The following is a 24,468-nucleotide window of genomic DNA, read 5'->3' on the forward strand; positions in this document are numbered from 1 at the left end:
TTTTTTGAGATGGAGTTTCATTCTTGTTGTTCAGGCTAGAGCGCAATGGTGCGATCCTGGCTCACTGCAACCTTCGCCTCCCGGGTTCAAGGGATTCTCCTGCGTCAGCCTCCCAAATAGCTGGGATTACAGGCATGTGCCACCATGCCCAGCTGATCTTATTAGTATTAGTAACTGTATACTAATACTGTGTTATGACTAAAGTTCAAAAACTTTATGGCAGGAATCTCTCTGCTTAGGGCTTTTCTCTAACTAACCATATTATTCACAGCTGAATTCTAATTATTAATTATCCTTCTTTATCAACAAAAGAACATAAACTGAATTTTTTTCTCTTCAAAGTTGTATCACTTTATAACCACTTAAGCAGCACCGTAACACACAGACTGGAGCGCTATGACTCATTACTTCTGTCCTTTGTTACTACTCCAATTGAAAGACAAGGAAATCTGAGTTCTAGTTCTGCTTCCCCTATCTGACGGCTCTAAGACATTAAACAAGTCATCCAGAGGCTCTAGGAAACTATTTTCTCATCTGAAGAATGAGGGTGTTCGGTACAGAGAACATACAACTATCAACAGCAAAGTTCGGACTATTATATTTCTCTATACTCTGTAGTTTTAGGAGTTTCCCCTTGACGATAAAATCATATTGGGGTACAAAAAGAAGAAAGTATTAACCCCACTCTGTTCATAAAGAGACTGTAATTCAGAGAGGTTAAGTATGACTTGCAGAAAGTCACACATCTAGTAAGTAGTGAGGCTACGATAAACTGGAAGTCTTTTCAATGGACCACAACACTATAAGCAAAATAAAAAGCTGCCTAAAGAGTTAGAAAAAGGATATCAACTTAAATGTTTCTAGTCAGGTATACCTCTTAAATGGGTGCGATGCACAGTACCATCTTCCTGTTGCCAGTCTGCGATACAGGGCGCTTTATCTGATAACACACACCACTCAAGTATATATTTCTTTACAGATTCCCTTGGAGTAGTCCATTCTACCCAAAGCATGTTATCTTTGGGGAATGCTTTAAGATCCATTACAGGGTGAGTAGCTTTAAAACAAAGTTTGAATATTTAAATAATAAGTATTCACAAATTTGAAATTTCCATATTTTACAGTCATTTCCAAAACATGTGATTTATCAATTTTTGTAGCATATAACATATATTTCCTTGCATAAAAGCACTTTATTGTAACTTACAGGTAAAGTAGTCAATTAATTTTTAAACTTAAATTTTGCTTCCCTGCTGGGCATTGTGGCTCATTCCTGTAATTCCAATACTTTGGGAGGCCGAAGCGGGCAGATCACTTGATGTCAGGAGTTCGAAACCAGCCTGGCCAACATGGTGAAACCCCGTCTCTACTAAAAATACAAAATTAGCCAGGCATTGTGGTGCGTGCCTTTAATTCCAGCTACTTGGGAGGCTAGTGCACAAGAATCACTTGAAGCCAGGAGGCAGAGGCCGAGATTGTGCCATTGCACTCCAGCCTAGGCAAAAGGGCAAGACTGTCTCAAAAAGAAAAAAAAATTTGCTTTCCCTAAATTCTTCAAATGTTTTGTAAGTTTGTAATTGCAATTTTTCTTCTTTGAAAGCTACAAATAAAACTACAGATAAACATATTTCAGTCGTATGTATACAAAGTTCTCAAAATCTTGAAATAATATTTTAAAAACCAGGTAAGTAACCAGAATATGCTTAAATGAATGAAGTAGCTTACTGCGAAGTTTAAGTGAGCATGTAGTGATGGAAATGTTTCTTCCATCCTGATGAAATTTGTCTGCGGACTGATTCCTAAAAATGCACTCATTGGCTGGGTGTGGTGGCTTATGCCTGTAATCCCAGCACTTTGGGAGGCCAGGGGAGATTGCTTGAGCTCAGGAGTTTGACACCAGCCTGAGCAACCCGACAAAACCCAGTCTCTAAAATAAAGAAAATAATCATTATTTATAAAATTTTAAAAATTAAAAAATAAAACAGTGATTATCCCTGATACTGAGGAGACAGTTTTAGATAACTCATGTTTTTTATGGGAGCCCTGTCCATACCTAACCACCACTTTTCCATCCAAGAGTCAGGCTCCATCTCATAGATACAAACCTTGAAAGTCACAGGCAGGGATAGTTAAAACAGCTGCATCTGATTTGCCAACAAGATTTCTTGCTGTTAGGGTTGCTACATAGCGATCATTTGTGAGATTTACTGTCAGTTTTGTGTCATTAACTGTGTAATTTTGTAAATGTGATTTCCATCTTGTGAGAGTCACTTCATAATCCAAGATTTTTCCATTGGCTTCAAAAGGAGGCAATGTCTGTAATAAAATAGTTTATTTTTAAAAACAATTTCATAAATCTTGAATAAAAATCAGTTTTTCTTCATATTCACAAATCGTGCCATCATGTCAAATCTCTAAATATTTAACTGCAAAGGATTCACAATCTCATTTTAAATTCGGTTCTGAAATAAAACTAGTACATACTAAATGAAGAGTAAAAGCATGACCTCAACTAAAAGAGGGTAAGTAGCATCATTCTGTTAGCTTTTGGTTCTGTATGCAATTCTGCACTGTGGCTACGTAGGCCTAAATTATTTATTTTATGCTTGAGTATTTTTCTACCTTCTTTTTTAGTATGATCTACTCATGCACTTATCAGCATACATTTTAATTATCACAAACTTTTATTATTTTCTGAGGTACTCCGGAAAATTCCAAAGTACAAAACAACATCCCTCTTCTTATAGAACTTACACTTTCACAGAACTGTAATTAAATACCTGTAAGGTATTATTTGTAGTTCATGAACCTGACTTCTACATAATATATATAAAGCATTACCTTTCTATTTAGTAAAAATAGTAATCAAATGCTTTGCTATTAAGATGAATAAAAATTTATTTAAAAGACCTCCACTCATAATACCATACAAAATACATTTATAAGGGCTGGGTGTGGTGGCTCACCACCTGTAATCCCAGCACTTTGGGAGGCCCACACAGGCAGAACATGAGGTCAAGAAATCAAGACCATCCTGGCCACCATGGTGAAACCCCATCTCTGCTAAAAACACAAAAATTAGCTGGGTGTGGTGGCGCGCACCTGTAGTCCCAGCTACTTGGGAGGCTGAGGCAGGAGAATCACTTGAACCCGGGAGGCGGAGGTTGAAGTGAGCCAAGATCACGCCACTACACTCCCGCCTGGCAACAGAGTGAGACTCCGTCTCAAAAAGAAAAAAAAAAAAGATTTACAAGAGATAAAGGACTATAAATGTGATTTTTTACCTTCCACATGAGTTGTACAGTTCTATAGCCTTGAGCATGGGATGGATCTATTTTATACCAGAAACTTGGTGCTTTAGATGGTCCTAAAGAAAAGACATAAACTTCTTAAAATAAAAAGGTTTTAACAGTAAAATAAGATTCTGCAAATTATTTTTACTTTGTTCTTAGTACTCTTGCCCTTTAACTGCATGGTGTCTCTACCTCTTTATACCAGCATTTTCCCACCCTAGCATAACACACCGGGCTCTTCCTTTAGTCAGGGTGATAGCCTGATGATTCCAATTATACTGGAACTCTTTTCTAACCTCAAAATTGTAAAGGTAAAAATGTATCCTGAGCAACAACTAAATACGCATCATTCTTTCTTATAACTTCATGCTCTTTATTCTGTTTGTATACTGCACTGTATTCTTGTGTATTTATCTACTTGAATCTCCTGTACCAGCAGCCTTTTCCCAGCCTTCCTGGGTCTGCCTGTCCTCACTTCTGTTTTGTCATCTGTAATTGCCTCTTGATGATCAACACATCACTGCTTAGATTTTATTCAACTCCTCTCTTATTCTATTAAATACCAGGTCTTCTGATTATAAAAATTTTGAAAAATTAGTTTGTATGATTTTTAAAGAAAAAATGAACTTTTTGAAACAAAGTTTTTAACAGTGAAAAATAAAAATGAAACAAATATAAGGTGATACTACTTATCGCTGAAAATCAAACTGGAAAATCTATTTAAACACATTGCTTACCCCTAAATATTCATAGGAATAATAAAACAAATTAAGATAAATGTACTAAAATAAGTTTATTACTTTATGTAAGGATGATTGAGAGTGATGGGATGTAATAAAAACAAATGCATAGTATTGTTATGATAATCACTAACCATCTGAAAAAGCACTCCATAAACAGTGTTTTTTTCCAGAGACAGTGTCTGGCTCTGTTGCCCAGGCTGGAGTGTAGTGGATGACTGTAGTGCACTATAACCTTCAGCTCCTAGGCTCAGGTGATCCTCCCACCTCAGCATCCCAAGTAGCTGGGGTGTGGCCACCATATCCAGCCAAAACATAAATTGTTAAATACCAGTAATTAAATTTGGTTTTAAAAATACCTGCAGTATTTATTTTTTAAAACTTTTATAGTAGCTATTAAATGTAGAGTAGTATATAATTTTTAGCAATAAGTAATATCAACTGACATTTCATTTTTACTTATCATTGTTAAGCTTTTTATTGTAAAAAGTTTGTCTTTAAAAAATCAATGGCATTAACTGGTTTCTCAAAATTTTTATAAATATAATAGCAAGATATGGTAGTCAGTAGAATAAGAAAGGAGTTGAATAAAATCTAAGTAGTGAGGCTGGGTATAGTGGCTTGTGCTTGCAATCCCAGCACTTTGGGAGGCCGAGGCATGTGGTTCACTTCAGCTCACTAGTTAAAGACCAGCCTGGGCACCAAGGAAAAACCTTGTCTCCACAAAAAAATGCAAAAATTTGCTGGGCATGGTGGCGCGTGCCTGTAGTCCCAGCGACGTTGGGGGCTAAGGCAGGAGGATCGCTTGAGCCTTGGAGGTTGAGGCTGCAGTAAGCCGTATTCATGCCACTGCACTCCAGCCTGGGCAACAGAGTAAGGCACTATTTCCAAAAAACAACAAAAAAATCTAGGTACTGATATGTTAACCATGAAGAGGCAATTACAGACAACAAAACAGAAAGGATAGGACAGGCAGACCAGGAAGGTTGGGAAAAAGGCTGCTGGTACGGAAGTTCAAATACATAAATTCACATGACTACAGTGCAGCACCCACACAGAATAAAGAACATGAAATTAGAAAAAAAAAAAAAAAAATGAGCTGGAAATATTTCCTAACATAAAGAGAACCCAGAGACTGACGAAGATTATGTACATTTGTCCATTAAAAACGCACACAGGCACTAACCACAATATTGTAAGTATTTCATTAACTCCTCCCCATGTATCTCATTTTAAGGATTCCTGGTTAAGACAAAGCAATCTGGCTGAGGACTCCCAAAGCAGCAATAGCAAAATTGCTTTCTTTCTCAGCATTTATGAGTTAGAGAAAATTCTTAGGGGAGGAGGGTACTTTTCTGCCTTTGACATTCTCAAGTCACATGACCTAAACCTCTAGAAGAGCTGGAAGTAAAGGGATATAGGTGGTAGGGGATTTTTTTCAGCCACAGCTACTGCCACTGATAACTAAGAGATGAGTCTGTGATAGGAAGGTCTCAAAATGAAAAATCTATGCCACAGGATTATTTCTTGAACTTAGTAACATCAGCTGCTTTGCAGTGAAGATCTTACTTTAGACTGTACACTCTTTTTGTGCCTTTTAAATTCTATACCATATACATTATCTATAGGAGAAAAAGGGAAAATAAAAACTAACCAACCAAAATTCCAGGATCAACCGCTTCCCAGGGGCTTATCAAATGCTATTAGAAAAAAAATGAATAAAAGGTATAATACAAATATCTTTTTGATAGTGAGGATCTAAGGTATAGTTTGCTAGACTGTGTGATTTTAATGATTCAGGATGATTCTCTAGTTAGGAGTATCTCTGGAGAAGTCTCCTTGAGTAAAATGTTCTAGACTTATCAACAGTTAAGTCAACGGTTTTCTGATTATCTAAGTCACCATTCCATGATGACTTTTTTTTTTTTTTTTTTTGAGACGGAGTCTCGTTCTGTCACCCAGGCTGAAGTGCAGTGGTGTGATCTCGGCTCACTGCAACCTCCGCCTCCCAGGTTCAAGCGATTCTCCTGCCTCAGCCTCCCGAGTACCTGGGACTACAGGCGCCCGCCACCACGCATGGCTAATTTTTGTATTTTTAATAGAGAAGGGGTTTCACCATATTGGCCAGGCTGGTCTTGAACTCCTGACCTTATGATCTGCCCACCTCAGCCTCCCAAAGTACAGGGATTATAGGCGTGAGCCACCCCACCTGGCCTCCATGATAATTTAATTAGGTATCAAATAGACTTATACTATCAATGATCCATATTAAATTTTACATCTTAATGTCCTTAAAAATGAAAACATAAAATACTGCAGTTTGAATAAAATGATCACAAACCAAGAAGCAATGAGGCTATATTATTAAAACCAGAACCAATTCACAGATGGAATTCCAATAGTTTTACTTCTTCATATACTTATTTACTTACTATCTTCATAGGTGATCCCATTTGCTTCTTCACTCCAGTCACTCCAGTATCCCTTACCATCTTCCTTCATACAGCAAATCCTAAACACATATTCTGTAAAAGGTTTAAGGTCTTGGACAGTGAATGAAGATCGGGTGGATGCTGTATCTTCAGGGGGAATCTGAAAAAAAGCAAATCAACCAACAGAAAATCTCAATTAGTAAGGTCTTCTAAGTTGTGTTAAAATTTAGAAACTTTTTTTTTCTGCGGCACAGCCTTGCTCTGTTGCCCAGGTTGGAGTGCAGTGCTGTGATATTGGTTCACCACAACCTCTACCTCCCAGGTTCACGCGATTCTCCTGCCTCTGCCTCTGAGTAGCTGGGATTGCAGGTACCCACCACCACTCCCAGCTATTTTTTGTATTTTTTAGTATCAACGAGATTTCACCATGTTGGCCAGGCTGGTCTGGAATTCCTGACCTCAAGCAATCCACCTGCCTCGGCCTCCCAAAGTGCTGGGATTATAGACGTGAGTCACTGCGCCCAGCCTAGAAACTATTTTTATTTATTTATTTTTGAGACAGAGTCTCCCTCTGTGGCCCAGGCTGGAGTGCAATGGCGTGATCTCAGCTCACTGCAACCTCTGCCTCCTGGGTTCAAGTGATTCTACTGCCTCAGCCTCCCGAAACTATTTTACTGAAACAAGACTAATACATTAAACTCAACCTCTGGAGAGAAATAAGTGTAAGTTAAAAAGCAGTCCAAATCAGTAAAGTTATTAAGTTTGAGGAGTATGGAAACATCTATTATCTTTCCTTTTTTCCCTTTATTTCTTCCACAGGGCCTATAGCTTAGGATTTCTGCAGGAAACAGATGGTACACTCCACTTAGAATAATTCAAGGAGGGCTTCATAAAGGGACTACGTGCAGAGTATATGGATCCTTAGAGAGTGCAGTTAGTACTCTGGTGCTTAGAGCTGTTTCTACCTCTAGGCCCAAAGGGATGAGGAGAAGTACCAGAACCTGAAAGAAGGTCAGCTAGAGAGGGCTGACTTGACAGGCAGTGACCTTAAGTTGAAAGACAGCCAGCCGGGTGCGGTGGCTCACACCTGTAATCCCAGCACTTTGGGAGACTGAGGTGGGTGGATCACCTGAGGTCAGGAGTTCGAGACCAACCTGGCCAACATGGTGAAACCCCATCTCTACTAAAAATACAAAAATTAGCTGGACATGGAGGTTACAGTGAACCAAGATCATGCCATTGCACTCTAGCCTGGGTGACAAGAGTGAAATTCCAACTCAAAAAAAAAAGAAAAAAAGAAAAAAAGAAAAAAAAGACGGCCAGCTCCCAGGAAGAAGCAGGGAAAATCAACATGCCAATTTCACTGTTCTTCTATCTGTCTTCTCTCTTGCCTAGTCCCTTCCTTCCATTAACCAGTCACAAGGAAGCTACAAAGAATGGGAATCCACAGATGAAATCTATACAGGTCAGCATGACACAACAAAGAGAAGGGTACAGTATAGATGTGGATGGGCAAAAGGAAGATATCCAGCCCAAACAAGAAAAACAAAAGTTTTCCTGGCTTTTAAACTTGGCTTTCAGATAAAAAGAGGAGATTAAATATAGATAAATAACTGGTCATATCACTCTAATAATTTAATATTGGATACAAAATAAATGTCAGTCTTTTTTGTAGCACTGAATTAAGATTCTGTACTTAATATCACATTTTGAAGAACTTCAGGTATGTATATTCTCTGTACAACATGAAGCATTAATCCAATTTTGTTTTATTGCTTTTTCTGATTGTATTCTCAGCCCTTTAGATAAGTGGGGTAAGGAGACAAGTAGTAAAGTCATCAGCCCAATTCCCTTACAAGTTCACTGTGACCAGAGCAACAAAAGCAAAGACATACTGTTTGTGATAAATGGAATCAAAACAGAGAAGAGTATGGATAGCTGAATGCTATGGTGATAGCCTTTTTAAAAGCTCCAAGTATTTCTTTTGCCAGCAGCATCATCTATCCTTTTCAGTCCTACAAGTTCCCTACCAATCCCTTCCTCTACCTCAGTGGTTAACAAACTTTCTATAAAAAGGTAGATAAAATAGTTACTAATATTTTAGGCTTGCAGGCCAGATAGTCTCTTTGTAACTACTCAACAATTCCACTGTAGAATAAAAATAGAGACAATATGTAAAGAAATGAGTGTGGCTGTGTTCCAATAAAACTTGATTTACAAAAACAAGTCACAGGCTGATTTTGGTGAACTACAGCACACCAATCCCTACACTAGCTACCTTATCCTTATAATCTCTTTATTTTTGCTCCTCCACTTAACTTGCTTATTACTTGTATTGTTTGTATCTCATATCAAAAATGCCATTTCTAGGCTGGTAGTGGTAGCTCACATCTGTAACCCCAGCACTTTGGGAGGCCAAGGTAGGATAATCGCTTAAGGCTAGCAGTTTGAGACCATCCTGGGCAACATGGTGAGACTCCATCTCCACAAAAATGTAATAATAATTTTAAAAAGCCAGGAGTGGTGGTGCACACCTGTAGTGAGACTAAGGCAGGAGGATCACTTAAGCTCAAGTTTGAAATTGCAGTGAGCCAGCGGCCTGGGCAAATGGGCACCTTGTCTCTAGAAAAAAAAAAGAAAAGCCACTTCCTATCACCCTATATCATTTTCACGTTTTACTTAAAGGCTACTGTATTTAGCAAAGCTGTATTATCTATCTGGATATCTTCCTGATTCCCCTTGTTTGAAATAAAGACCCAGAAGAGGTGTCAAGCAAAATATTTCACATAACCAGAAACTTAAAGACATTTAGAAAATGACTGAACCTTTTTAAGATTAGAGGGCTGAAAGAAGGACTATTTGAACAAACAGTAACTTTCAATTTACCTGGCTCCAAGTTGAGGCATCTTTGGTCCTATATTGAATGTTATATTTTAGTCTTATAACACTCTTAATACTTGGGTTGGTCCATGTCAATTTTAAGATACTAGACAGTTCCTCTGAGTTGATCACTGATAAATTATGTGGCGGATTGGGCTTCACTGAAAAATAAAATAAATCCTAAGGTTTACTATGTTTTACAATTTCATATAGAAACTCAAATATACTCTTTATATTGTCCTTCCTTTATTTTACAATATTCGTTTATCCTTACCAAATGAACTAAATTCTCTGAAAATTATGCTATGCTATATACCTTATAATGGAAACAAAAAAGACTTCCAAGGAATCTTTAGTTTTCCTTGTTAGTTTACTACATTTGTTAATCTCTTCAGGTTCATATGTCAAAAGACAAATACCTATGATATCAAATTTTTAAAAAAGAGAATAAAAATGGAACATACATACTGTAATTACAATGGTGTAAGATGTTTGAAAACAGAAAATATTCAAAGTGAAAACAGCTGTTAAGTGTGGTTGGATTATGGATATTTTTCTTTTTCCCAATTCTATTTGATATTATTGATAAAATTACTTCATAAAAATCATTAAGATAAATAAATGCTTGTTTCTACATTAATTAAAATCTAAAATCTACATTAATTAAAATGTAAAATTTAAAATCTAAAAACTACATTAAAGTCTAAAAATCTACATTAAAATCTAAAAAAATCTAAATATAAAAACTACTTTAATTTATAAACTACTACAGTGTCAAATAAACTCTCAAATTCAGGTTTATAACTACCTTTATATACAGGATCAAAATTGATATGATCTGATGTAACCTTCCCAAGGGCATTCTCTGCTTCTACCCAGACTTCAATGTTGACAAAATACACAGTAGAATAATCAACAGTGCATGAGGTGGGGGTGTCACGTTTTGCTTTGCAATCAGCAAACTTGTGTGTTGCCCTAAATACAAAAAATTGAAGAATCAGTCATTAAAAACACATCTGAAAAAATCAGAGTGAAAAAAACTACTTGCAAAGAATTTGATGAGAGACTTAGATTGTTGTGGCAAACTTTGCAATAAATTGTTGATCACTAACAAAATTTCTTAAAAATTAACCTTTCTTTAAAATTGACTTTGATCTATATCTTAAGACATAAAATTTTCAAATTTGTAGTCTAAAAATATTGTGCTTTAAAATTTTAGGCTCCATCCCCACTGATTCCTCTCCAAAAATTATTTCCTTGTGATCCCAGTGCTGTTTTTTCTTTTTCCTAAAACAGAACCCTTACTGTACCAGAAATTTCTTTAAGCACAATATGCTAGGTGACAGGAGGTTAGGGGTAAGAATTTCTATCACCCCTGCGCCTTTAGTCTGAGAGCTAAAGTCTCTTGGCCTCTTTCTAGTCAAACTTAGGCAACTACTTTCTGATTTCTATCACTATGGAAAGTTCCAAGCAATATCACTATATTTATTTTTAATTATATAAATTATGCCTCAATTAAAAATATTTATGTATAACACTCTTTTTAAAAATAGAAGGATAAACCAAACCCCAAATTGAACCAAAAGAAAAACAGTCAGCCTCTAAGGAGAAGGAAATAAGGCAGAGGATTCAGGAATAGAATATAGACTTTTCTGAACATGTCTTAATACTATTAATATATTTGACTTTTTGGATTGTTTTATATAATTATTAAGAAAAATTCCTAAAAATCAAAAGCAAAATGAAACATAAGAACTTGTGTACTGAGGATGTAGTATAATCACATAGAAAGGAACTATTCAAGTAACATTAAAACACAGTAATTTGACTACTACACATCCTTCATAGAGAAAAACAGTCTTAAAATCATTCTTAGTAAACATTTTGTTGGTGCTAATACTGGTGTTATTATTCTGCAGCTGCTGTATTAACCATAGGTTAAAGCAAATTAATAATTATGTTAGCGTTGTTGTGAACTATGTTTTTCAGTTCATAAGAAAGATGATGTAGATGTCAGGTGAATGTAATTATGTAAAAACCTATAGTCCTAATTTTAAACTGAAAATATCAGTATGAATTCGTATTTTTAAAAGCTGTATTATATCTCATATCACAAAACATGTCCTAACTCTTTTGACTGAAAAAAATCTAAAAACTATGACAAACCAGTAGTGATGAATTCCTGTAGCACCCAGATTGTAGTCTATAAATATTATTTCACACTAAATGAAACCAGAGAGTTTTGGGAAAAGGTTGATTCCAGGTCTGGGTGAGGAAATACATAAGATGAGCCTGTAAAAAAGCATGTTGTATCAGAGAGCTATTAAAGGCTAAGGAAGTTGTGTTAAGTGGTGGTGGGTGCCTATAAACCCAGCCACTTGGGAGGCAGTGAGCCAAGATCACACCACTTCACTAGAGTCTGGTCAAAACAGCAAAACTCTGTCTCAGGAAAAAAAAAAAAAAAAGGATGAACGAGCCAATTTGAATAACGTGCCACTGATCAAAGATGGGACAATCCATAATGAATTAAAACACAACAAATATGTTTAAATATAAATTCATAATGAGAAAGAAAAGCCCTCATTATCTACCTTTGGTACCTTTGGAGGATACTAGGTAATCAACTAATTATAAAACTGGTAATTAAGGAAAAATATTAAACCTATCTTGCTTCTCTTATCTGAACTGTACTTCAGGGTAAACCACAGCTGATAAAGGCAAGTTTCTCTTTAAGTATTTCGCTAAAACAAACAAAACACAGAATACCACAGTTTTGTAATTTACATACAAATTATAATCAGGATGACTGCTCAAAGCTGTAAGGGAAATACTAGTGGGAAAACAATATGGTTAAATTTTGGAAACATTCTGTTGAGTTATAAAACTTTTCACAAAAGAGTATATACTATATGATCCCATTTATATGAAACATTCTGTAGCAGGAAAAAATAATCTATGGTGAAGAATATCAGACAGGTAGTTGCTCATGGGGTGGGGCAGTTGCTGAGACTGGCTGGGAAGGAGCAGGAGGGAACTTTCTGGGTGTGTTAGTAATGTTCTATGTCTTGATACTGATTTGAGTTACACAGGTGTCTGCACTTGTCAAAACTCACTGAATGATACACTAAGATCTGTGTTTTCACTATATGTAAACTTTATCTGAAAACTATACTGAACTCTAGTTCATGTAAATACCGAAGTGATTAAAAATGAGGTATATTAATGACTGTAACTCACTATGAAATACTGAAGTGATTAAGGGTGAGGTATATTAATGACTGCAACTCACTATGAAATACATAAAAAAGAGATCGATTGAGAGATGGAGAGAAGGAAGCATAGATAAATAGGTGATAAAGCAAATACAGTAAAATGTTAATTGTAGAATCTAGGTGATGGGTTTGCAAGAGTGTTCACTGTAAAATTCTTTCAGTTTATCTGTTTGGAAAAAACAAATGGGAAACTTAGTAAAATAAAGGAATAAGGCTGACAACACCCAAAACCACTGCTCAATCTTAATATCAGAAAAAAGAAAAACAGTGAAACATTATCTGGTCGTTCCTGATAGAAGTACATATCACTCCTACAAAATATTTTTTTGGGGGGAAAAAAAATCAAACCCAAATCTGATGAAATTTGTAGATCTAACAGCAATTTTTTGGAAAGAAAAAGACAAGGGGGTCAGGTGTGGTGGCCACGTCTGTAATCCCAACACTTTGGGAGGTGGAGGCGGTCAGATCACGAGGTCAGAAGTTCGAGACCAGCCTGAACAACATGGTGAAACCCGTCTCCATTAAAAATACAAAAAAAAAAAATTAGCTGGGCATGGTGGCACACGCCTGTAATCCCAGCTACTCAGGAGGCTGAGGCAGGAGAATTGTTTGAACCTGGGAAGCTGAGGTTGCACTGAGCGGAGATCACGCCACTATACTCCAGCCCGGGTGACACAGCAAGACTCCATTTCAAAAAAAAAAAAAAAAAAAAAAAAAAGACAAGGGAATATGTTAAACAATGTACAATGTATAACAGTTTAACAACTGAATTGTAAGGAAAAAGAATAGAACCTATAGTTTAAGAGACACATGACATAAATTCACATATACACATATTTATGAAACAATGGGGGAAATCAACACTAACTGAAAATGTAATATTTTATATTTGAGTGTAACAATGGTATGTTGTTACACTTTTTTTAAAATGTCCTTATCTTTTAGAGATGTGTACTGAAGTATTTTTGGATGAAATGATATGATATGTCTGCGATTCTCTCTTCAAGACAATATGGGCAAAGAGTACCTTTGAAATAAGACTGGTCATGAGCTGACCAGTGTTGAAGCTGAATGATGGGTACGTATGGGTATTTATTACGCTATTCTTTCTACTTTATTTATCTGTTTGTATATTTAGAGATGAAGTCTCATTCTGTTACCCAGGCTGGACTGTAGTGGCGTGATCTTGGCTCAGTGCAACCTCCACCTCCTGGATTCAAGTGATTCTCCTGCCTCAACCTCTGAGTCACTGGGAATACAGGAACCTACCACCATATCTGGCTAATTTTTGTATTTTTGGTAGAGATGGGGTTTTGCCCTGTTGGCCAGGCTGGTCTTGAACTCCTGACCTCAAGTGATCTGCCCGCCTCAGCCTCCCAAAGTGCTAGGATTACAGGCGTGAGCCACCACGCCTTGGGGATTACAGATGTGAGCCACCGCGCCTGGCCTCTGCTTTTAGATGTATTTGAAATGTTACAAAATAAAAATTTAAATGTTTTAAAATAGCATTTAATATTATTACTTGGTAAAATAAAAATTCCAGCAAAAATGACTAACTTAATAAATCTAACATGAAACAAATTTAAAATAACATACCATTCAGATTTTAAAGTGAAGTTTGTCTCCAAGTGTGTTTCCCTTCCACGATTCCACTCACACCTCATTTTCTTTCCCTCATTCACAATGCAACTCAAATTTTTAGGTTTTTCTGGAGGCACTAAAAGGGATTAATTAACATCTTTCAGAAAGCTTTGTATCCACAAATATTATGCAATTTATATACTACCCAAGGCATTTGTCATCTAGATTAGATGAAAAAAATTAAACCCAAGCAAAAAGTATGAACACAATGAAAGGTTGATGAAAATTTCTTTTCTATCCCAACTCTTACACTTCTTTTTAGGTAGTAATACATATACATCCATCCTAACTGTCATCAACTGGTTTGCTTCACATTAATTTTCTACGTAAAATCAACTTTCATTTATAACTGGAAAAAATATCAACTGATTTCTCCATTAAGTGTATTTTTAAAAGTAATATTTACATATGTTTGTAAGAGGCAATTAAGTAGAAGTCAAAATGATTCATTTGTATTTCTCTTCTTATTGCTTTCCCAAACTCTGCTGGAAGAAAAGCAAATGCCAAAACAGTAAAGTCTGGGTGATCCACAAATTAGATAACCCACTTTTGGATCACAGTAAGTTTATTTTGTTTACTTTGCTACTCCAAGGCCAGGCACAGTGGCTCACGCCTGTAATCTCAGCACTTTGGGAGTCTGAGGCAGGTGGATCACCTGAGGTCAGGAGTTTGAGACCAGCCTGGCCAACATGGCGAAACCCCATCTCTACTAAAAATATGAAATATTAGCCAGGCGTGGTGGCTCATGCCTGTAGTCCCAGCTACTTGGGAGGCTGAGGCAGGAGGATTGCTTGAACCTGGGAGGTGGAGGTTGCAGTGAGCTGAGATCACACTACTGCACTCCAGCCTGGGTGACAGAGTGAGACTCTGTCACCAAAAAAAAAAAAAAAAGAAAAAAAGAAAAAAAGGATTTACTCCAGTATTTGTTCACTTTCTTCAGGTAGCTGCTTTACATGTGCATTTTCTCAGCAATTAAGGGATACTGAGAATTACCATCATTACGTCAATTCAACAATACTTTCTTGTGGTGGGGGGTCTCATGTCAAATATTTCTCTAGTAAACTGAAACTGCTTCACTTTCAGGAAAGACAGGAGACTTGTAGTTCCTACTTCTAAGCTTATTTTTTAAAAACCAAACATGTCCAATTCACTAAGTCCACAATTACTACATTTTATAAAGAGGAAAGGACAACATTAAAGATGCAGTTCAATAGTCATGACAAAGTCTGAAATAAGACAAAAACAAAACTTACAGCCTGAAATTATTGTGATTCCATAAACATTCTGTTCAAGCTGTCCAAATGTAAGGATGTTGCAAGTGAGCTGAATATTTAATGAAGATATATCTGTAAAGGTGACACTGGAGGCTGTTCTGTTTATGATAGTATATTGCTCCTTAGGAATAGTAAAATGGTTTGTTTTCCAGACAATGTAATTAGCATTTACATGAAAATAATCCATACATTTTTCCTTTAGCACACAAACTGCAGTGAAATTAGAATGAAGTTGTACAACTGGAGATTCAGGACTGATATAACCACATGGATCTAGAAGTTCACCTAAAAAGGAACAATAGAAAATATATAAATGGACTGAATTTTTGTGGTACAAAATGATTATCTAGCTGGTAGCACTCAATATAGAGTCAGTCCCTCAACCTTCACTAAAATATCCCTAAAGACACAGAAAAAGACAATATACCACTGAAAATTAATATGGTTAGAATTTAATGCCTGAGTTTGTAAAGAAATACAAAAATTATAAGGATAATAGAGCTGAATTAAGAAAAACCCATTCATGCTTTATAGCTCATGGTATAAACTATTTCTTTAAGAAACACAGACTGCCTGCAGCATTATTCATACTTGCCCCACAACCTATCCTGTCCCTCCATTTAGACCCCAGGTCTAAACTAAACTCTCCAGAAAACAGGCAGTGGTAGTCTCCTCTACAGTCCTGAATGCTATTGTGGAGTACAGTTGGGGGTCACAGACAGACAGTATACATTGTCCACACATCAAAACTCAGACAACAAAGGAAACAGCAAGGGACCAATACAAAACAGGAAGAATAGAACAAGATGGCCAAATAGTTTAGTTTTAAGAATAAATGCATGGGCCCGGGTGTGGTGGTTTACGTCTATAATCTCAGCACTTTTGGGAGGCCGAGGCAAGAGGATCAGTTGAGTTCAGGAGTTTGAAACCAGCCTGGGCAACATAGGGAGACGCCATCTGTACTAAAAATAAAAAAAAATAGCCGAGTATGGTGGTGCACGCCTATAGCCCCAGCTATTCGGGAGGATGAAGTGGGATGATGGTGTGAACCCAAGGGGTCAAGGTTGTAGTGAGCCACTGCACTCCACCCTGGACAACGGAGTGAAAATAAATGCATGGGATGAGATCCCCTATTTAAAAACAAAGAATCAGCCTGACCAACATGGTAAAACGCCATCTCTACTAAAAATACAAAAATTAGCCGAGTGTCGGGGTGGGCACCTGTAATCCCAGCTGCTTGGGAGGCTGAGGCATGAGAATCACTTGAACCTGGGAAGTGGAGGTTGCAGTGAGCTGAGATCATGCCACTGCACTCCAGCCTGGGAGACAGAGTGAGACCCAGTCTCAAAAAACAAAACAAAACAAAGCAAACAAAACACAAAGAATCACATCAGGTAAAAAAAAATTAAACACAACTACACACTTTACCTATCACCTACTCCACGTTGATGACATCTCAATCCCCATCTGTAAGCACTAAACCCCCATGCCCATTAGACATATATCTTCAACAGCCCATTAGACATATATCTACCTGAGATATCCCATAGCTATTTTTAAATGAGCATGTCCAAAACTATATGTATTATAATCTTTTCAAACTTACTATTTTTTATTTTTATTTCTCTGCCTCTGCTAACACTACCACTCCCATCCAGACATCTAGGCCAGATACTCTGTAGTCATCTTCCAACATCTCTCATCAGCCTCCTCTAACCTCCAACTTAACAATATTGCACTTTGTTGGTTCTATATGCTTAATAAGCATCCAATCTCTTCTTTCCAATGCTACTTTGACTGCTGAAGCACAGGGCACTGTATTATATCAGTCTGACCTCCTTCCCAGTTTATCTTACGTACTACTGTCATGGTTACTGTTCTAAAATAATTATGACGTTTTTCTACTTTAAATTATTTAGTGCCTACCTATTATCAAGACAAAAGTTCCAACTATTTGACATGGTTTCATTCTTTTTCTCTAGCTTCAATGTCCACAATTTTAAGGTGGCTTTCCTCAATGAATCCTATTTGCTGTAGGGTTCCTGGGTAGTTACCCATGAAGTTTTTTTGAGATTAAAAATTACTAGCCTGGGCAACATGGCAAAACCCCATCTCTACAAAAAAAATACAAGTATTAGCCAGGCATGGTGCACATGCCTGTAGTCCCAGCTACTTGGGGGTGAGGGTTGGGTGCTGAGGCAGGAGGATTGCTTGAGCCCAGGAGGTCAAGGCTGCAGTGAGCCCAGGAAAAATTAAAAACAGTTTTTGCAGTCAAAATTGTATCCCCAAATGGAATCCCAGGACCTCTCATAAAGCTGGTAAAACCCAGAGATGGAATGTGTATTTCTTTGTTTCAAACTTATAATGTGGCCTGTTTATATCATCTTGCTGTTATTTATACATGTCTACTGTAAATCTTAGTGCATATATTACTCTCAATTTCCAATAGTATGGTCCTTCATCTAGTGGAGAATCTCTACTAAGTTACTCTGTGATACTGGGTCAGAACTTACAACTCCCTAGACATCACTTTATTCTTTGGCAAAATCACTTGTTAAACTTTCTTTAAAGTAATTATAGGGACGTTAAATATAAAATATACTGTAGAGTACTAAAAACATAAGATATAATTAGAGACTCAATATGATTAATTTTTACACATAGAATAAGAGAAATATTAAAAATGGGCAAATGGGTTGGGCACGGTGGCTCACACCTGTAATCTCAGCACTTTGGGAGACCGAGGCAGGCAGATCACGAGGTCAGGAGGTCAAGGCCATTGCGGCTAACACGGTGAAACCCCGTCTCTACTGAAAATACAAAAAATTAGCCAGGCGTTGTGGTGGGCACCTGTAGTCTCAGCTACTCGGGAGGCTGAGGCAGGAGAATGGCATGAACCCAGAAGGCGGAGCTTGCAGTGAGCCAAGATCACACCACTGCACTCCAGCCAGAGTGACAGAGTGAGACTCCATCTCAAAAAAAAAAAAAACAAGGGCAAATGTTCCGTTTTTCAAAGTGAGACACAGCTTCACTAAAACCATCCCATGCCAAATTAATTCCATTTTATAAAGGGCTACCAGGCTGAGATTAAATTGTAAAAAGAAAGTATTTTAATTAAGAAAGGTATCTGACAAAGTTATTTTGAATGTTTATAGGGCAAGATGAAGAAATGTGAATTAGAATACACTATAACTGAGTCAGACGCAGTGGCTCACATCTCTAATCCCAGCACTTTGGGAGGCCGAGGTGGACCGATCACCTGAGGTAAGGAGTTCTAGACCAGCCTGATCAACATGGTGAAACCCCGTCTCTACTAAAAATACAAAAGTTACCCGGGTGTGGTGACCCGCACCTGTAATCCTAGCTACTCAGGGGGCTGAGGCAGGAGAATTGCTTGAACCTGGGGGGGCGGAGGCTGTAGTGAGCTGAGATTGCGCCACTGCACTACAGCCTGGGCGACAAAACAAGATTCCATCTCAAAAAAAAAAAAAAAAAGAAAAAAGAAAAAAAAGGAAAAAGAATATACTGTAACTTATATTACAATGAACATTAAGATATTACTATTTTGCTACTTTTATAGGTTCATACTCATATTTATATTTGATTACTCATATATAAAAATATTGACTAAGAAAAAAGTCAATCAGAGGGTAGTCTTAAGTAGAATATGCTGAAGTGCATGCCCTCAATTCTTGGAGAAGACTGTATTTTAAGAATGGCCACACCTACATATTTATCCCATCCCACATATTCTTCTTACAATGTCACGCATACTCTTTTCATGAAGAGGTGGGGACTGCATTTCCCCAACCACATCAGATCTGTATGGGTGCCTTGTGTTCACTCCAGCCAATGGAGTGCGCTATGAGACTTCAGAGGCTAGATCATTAAAAGAATACAGACTCCAATTAGCTTTCTTTCTCTCTCCTGGGATATCTGCCTTTAGAACCCAGTCACACATTGTAAGAAAGCCAAGGCCATAAAAAGAGGCCACGTACAGTGTTTTGGACAATGGCCCCAGCAAAGCCCTCAGCCTGCAGATACTATCAACAACAGATATATAAGCGAAGGAGTCTGCAGATGACTCCAGCTCCCAGTTTGAATATTGCAGCTGAGGCCCCAGACATTGTACAACAAAGACAAATAAGTCTGATTGTGCCTGCCTATCTATAGTCCTGTCCTACACAAACCATGAGAGATATTATTATCATTTTAAGCCTTGAAGATTTGGAGTATTTGTGAGGGACCAACAGGTAACTAATGCAGTCCTGTTATTTTCAACATTTTAATCCACAACTTGGGAAAAGATAGACACACGTGCTTATCAAATTAGCAGAGGACAGGACTACAAACAGCTGCTGACACTTCAGATGAAAATGTTGGGATTCAAAACTATGTTGAAAGAGTAGGCCGGGCGCGGTGGCTCAAGCCTGTAATCCCAGCACTTTGGGAGGCCGAGACGGGCGGATCACGAGGTCAGGAGATCGAGACCATCCTGGCTAACACGGTGAAACCCCGTCTCTATTAAGAAATACAAAAAACTAGCCGGGCGAGGTGGCGGGCGCCTGTAGTCCCAGCTACTCGGGAGGCTGAGGCCGGAGAATGGCGTGAACCCGGGAGGCGGAGCTTGCAGTGAGCTGAGATCCGTGCTACCAAGTCCAGAATTTTTTTTTTTTTTTCTTTTTGAGACAGGGTTTCACTGTCACCCAGACTGGAGTGCAGTGGTGCGATCTTGGCTCACGGCAACCTCCACCTCCCAGGCTCAAGAGATTCTCCTGCTTCAGCCTCCTGAGTATCTGGGATTACAGGCGTGTGCCACTACCACCTGGCTAATTTTTGTATTTTTAGTAGATACGGGGTTTCACCGTGTTGGCAAGGCTAGTCTTGAACTCCTAACCTCAAATGATCCACCCAACTCGGCCTCCCAAAGTGCTTGGATTACTGGCATGAGCCATCATGCCTGGCCTCTATATTAACTTCTTGAACCCTCACTAATAATCCTAAGAGGTAGTGACCATTATTATCACCATTTCATAGATCAGGAAATTGAGGCACAGAAAATGACTGACCAAGGTCCTATAGCTAGTAAGGGGGAGAGCTGGAATAGTATTATTTATACACACACACACACACACACACGTACAGGTAAGTATTTTTCACGAGACAGGGTCTTGCTCTGTTACCCAGGATAGAGTGCAATGGCATGACCATGGCTCACTGTGACCTCGAGGTCCAGGGCTCATGATTCTCCTGGCTCAGCCTCCAGAGTAGTTGGGACTAGAGGCGTGACATGGTTTGAATCTGTGCCCCCACCCAAATCTCATGTCATATCATAATTCCCAGTGTTGGAGGTGGGGCCTGGTGGAGAGGTGATTAAATCATAGGGGTGGATTTCTCACTTGATACTGCCTCGAGATTGTGGATGAGGAATGAGTTCTTGTGAGCTCTGGTCATTTAAAAGTGTGTAGCACCTTCCCTTTCTCTCTCTCTTCCTCCTGTTCTCGCCATGTGAGATGCCTCACTACCCCTTTGCCTTCTGCCATGATTGGCTACTTCCCAAAGCCTCCCAGAAGCAGATGCCACCATGCTTCCTGTACAGCCTGCAGAACTGTGAGTCAATTAAACCTTTTCTTTATAAATTACCCAGTCTCAGGTCTTTCTTTATAGCAGTTTGAAAATGGACTAACACTTGGCTAATTTAAAAAAAAAAAAAGAGATGGGGCCTTGCTTTGTTGCCCAAGCCGGTCTTGAATTCCTGGACTCAAGTTATTTTCCTGCCTATGCCTCCCAAAGTTCTGGGATTACAGGTGTAAGCCACCATGCCCAGCCAGTATTCTATTTTAAATGTAATACAGGCAACTAAGTGAAGAATCAGTAGGGTAATCAGCATGCACAGGGTTAAAAGCCAGATCCTATAGAATGACTGGATATCTGGGTAACTGTAGTTTGGGGACGAGGACTTAAGAGACGCAAGAAAGCAGCCCGTCAATACTTAAAGAGCATGTAGTATGAATAATGTAAAATTTAACAAGATTTAACAAATTTTCTCCTATTTACTGAAAAACAGAACAACCCACACACTTTTTTCCTTCCCCATTTTAAAGTTATTAGTATTGATATACAGCATTTAAGATTACTGAATGACTGTTAACAACTCAAATTATACAAAAACATTATTGAGAATATTTTTATTAAAATCAATTTAAGATATTATTCTCTCGATTATCCTAGAATATATGAACATAATTAATAATTAAACATAAGCTTAATTATATAATAATATAAAAATATATATACCTAATTTGTGAAGTTAGAAGATAGGGTATTTCATGAACCTTACCTATTGATTCAGTGGTGAGAAAAATAAACAAGGCTTGCACTACCCAAGTCTGCAACGTCAACATCTTGTGCGGATATTTCTGCAACAGACACATGTAATATTACTTTTAATGTTTTTTCTCTTATATACACATAATTTAAGATACAATCTCGTTTCCATGCTGTAGCTATGTTTCTAAAAGGTGGTAACATTCTTACGCGAATGTAGAAAACTTAAGTCTTCACATTATTTTTCTTTATTCCCACTGAAGTTATGGCTACGGAAAATACCGCTAGAAAACATAATCTATACTTTAAGGTTAATTAAAAGAGATATCTTGTTTCTTACGTGAAGTCCTGTATTAGTAAATAACTGTGAGGTTAAGAACTTCAGAGTGACAAATTTCTACATGGCAAAACTCACCATAATACGTCTCCTTAAAAGATACCTGACAAATGGAAAAAGAAGTCTGTAATTCATAGCACGGTCAAAAATTTTCCCTGATATATAAAGAATGCCTACAAATCACTAAAAAATTCTATCACCTAATAGAACAACAGGCAAAAAGATTTGAATAGTTTATAGAAAAGGAAATACAAGTAAATCAAGCATACGAAAAGATACTTTCAACCTCACTCAAAATGAGAGATTAAAAATTGTAACTATTCAGATAGGAATGCAAAATGATACAGACACTCTGGTAAACAATTTGGTAGTTTGTTACCTAGTTAAAAGCACACCATAAGACTTGGTATTTCCACTCCAAAGAGTGTACTCCCCAAAATAAAAACATATGCCCACACCAAGACTTATACTCAAATGTTCACGGCAGCTTTATTCTTAAGTCGCAAACTGGAAACAATCCAAATGCCCACCAAATGCTGAATGTATAAACACACATCCAAACAGTGGTAGAGGCATAGAATACTAATCAGCAAACAAACAAACAAAAAGAGTATGAACTAGTGATAGATGCAGTAGTATAAATGAATCTCAAAAGCATTACACTGAATAAACGAAGCCAGACACAACAGGCTATATATTGTATAACTCTATTTACAGGAAATTCTTTTTTTTTTAAGAGATGGGGGTCTCACTATGTTGCCCAGGCTGTCTCAAACTCCTGGGCTCGAGTGACCCTCCTGCCTCGGCCTCCCAAAGTGCTAGGATTACAGGCATGAGTCATTGTGCCACTGTGCCTCGGAAATTCTTGATACGGCAAAACTAAGGTGACAGAAAGCAGATCCAGGGTTGCCTAGGGCTGAGGTAGAGGCGGCACATGTAAAGGGGCATAAAGGAAATCTGGAGTGATAAAAATAGTCTATGACTTGATTGTGGTGGTAACTATAAGACTATACATTTGGCAGGGAGCAGGGGCTCACGCCTGTAATCCCAGCACTTTGGGAGACAGAGGTGGGCAGATCACTTGAGGTCAGCAGTTCAAGACCAGCTTGGCCAACATGGTGAAACCCTGTCTCTATTAAAAATACAAAAATTAGCTGGGCATGGTGGCAGTTGTCTGTGATGCCAGCTACTCAGGAGGCTGAGGCAGGAGAATCGTTTGAACCCGTGAAGCAGAGGTTTCAGTAAACCTAGATCACGCCACTGGACTCCAGTGTGGGCAACAGAGCAAGACTCCTGTCTCTCTCTCTCTCTCTTTCTCTCTCTCTCTCTCTCTCTCTCACACACACACACACACACACACACACACACACACACACACAAATAAGCCAGGTGTGGTAGTGTATGCCTGTAGTCCCAGCTACTCATGAGGCTTGAGGCAGAAGAATTGCTTGAACCTGGGAGGCAGAGGCTGCAGTGAGCTGAGATCGCACCACTGCACTCCAGCCTGGGCAACAAAGAGAGACTCTATTTAAAAAAAAAAAACGACTACATTTGTCAAAATTCACTGAATCCTGTGTCAACTATTTCAAAGGCACTGAGATTTTACCTTTCTTTCAAGCTAACAAATCAGCCTACCACAGTGTCATGGATACTGGCAAAAGGCATGACATTTTTGAGTCAGAGACAAAGGACTGTATTACTCATAACAGTAGTCAGAGTATCAGCATTTTCTTGTGCCAGCTGCTTGAGTCCCAACTGTCACAGGGCGTTGTGAAGTCAGATGACACCTGAACAGGCTATTTCACAGGAAAGACAGACAGACCTTAAGTAACCCCAGACTTGAAAAATGTGCAGGAAGCATATCTGCCGTTTACTCTAGAGGGAGACATTATCTCTATCTTTGAAGACTGTAAGTAAACCTGTCCTTTGCTTCATGGCTCTGAGAGTCTACCTTCCAACATTCTTTAAAAAGTTAAGTTGGCCGGGCACGGTGGCTCACGCCTATAATCTCAGCGCTTTAGGAGGCTGAGGCAGGTGGATCATGAGGTCAGGAGTTCAAGACCAGCCTGACTAACATGGTGAAACCCCGTCTCTACTAAAAATACAAAAATTAGCCAGGCGTGGTGGCGGCCGCCTGTAATCCCAGCTCCTTAGGAGGCTGAGGCAGAGAACTGCTTGAACCCGGGAGGCGGAGGTTACAGTGAGCTGAGGTCACGCCACTGAACTCCAGCCTAGGCAACAGAGCAAGACTCCGTCTCAAAACAAAGTTCAG

General features: G+C 38.3%; 1 protein-coding gene across 3 annotated transcripts in view; it reads right to left on the bottom strand.

Annotated features, from left to right (window-relative positions):
* IL6ST (interleukin 6 signal transducer) overlaps nucleotides 1-24,468 on the bottom strand; it is a 56,913-nt gene that overhangs the window by 17,025 nt on the left and 15,420 nt on the right. Inside the window, exons 3-12 of one of the 3 annotated variants that reach the window (XM_025387414.1) lie at nucleotides 21,873-21,951; nucleotides 15,512-15,817; nucleotides 14,214-14,334; nucleotides 10,154-10,320; nucleotides 9,352-9,506; nucleotides 6,466-6,625; nucleotides 5,688-5,733; nucleotides 3,285-3,367; nucleotides 2,106-2,316; nucleotides 875-1,057 (exon numbers count right to left, since the gene is read on the bottom strand). In XM_025387414.1, coding sequence (XP_025243199.1) covers nucleotides 875-1,057; nucleotides 2,106-2,316; nucleotides 3,285-3,367; nucleotides 5,688-5,733; nucleotides 6,466-6,525 — 583 coding nt within the window. In that variant the 5' untranslated portion in view covers nucleotides 6,526-6,625; nucleotides 9,352-9,506; nucleotides 10,154-10,320; ... (1 more) ...; nucleotides 15,512-15,817; nucleotides 21,873-21,951. The remainder of the gene's footprint in view (nucleotides 1-874; nucleotides 1,058-2,105; nucleotides 2,317-3,284; nucleotides 3,368-5,687; nucleotides 5,734-6,465; nucleotides 6,626-9,351; nucleotides 9,507-10,153; nucleotides 10,321-14,213; nucleotides 14,335-15,511; nucleotides 15,818-21,872; nucleotides 21,952-24,468) is intronic. The other 2 variants (XM_025387413.1, XM_025387412.1) reach the window with 2 other exon arrangements.

This window comes from Theropithecus gelada, chromosome 6, assembly GCF_003255815.1.
Source record: "Theropithecus gelada isolate Dixy chromosome 6, Tgel_1.0, whole genome shotgun sequence".
Taxonomy (NCBI): Eukaryota; Metazoa; Chordata; class Mammalia; order Primates; family Cercopithecidae; genus Theropithecus; species Theropithecus gelada.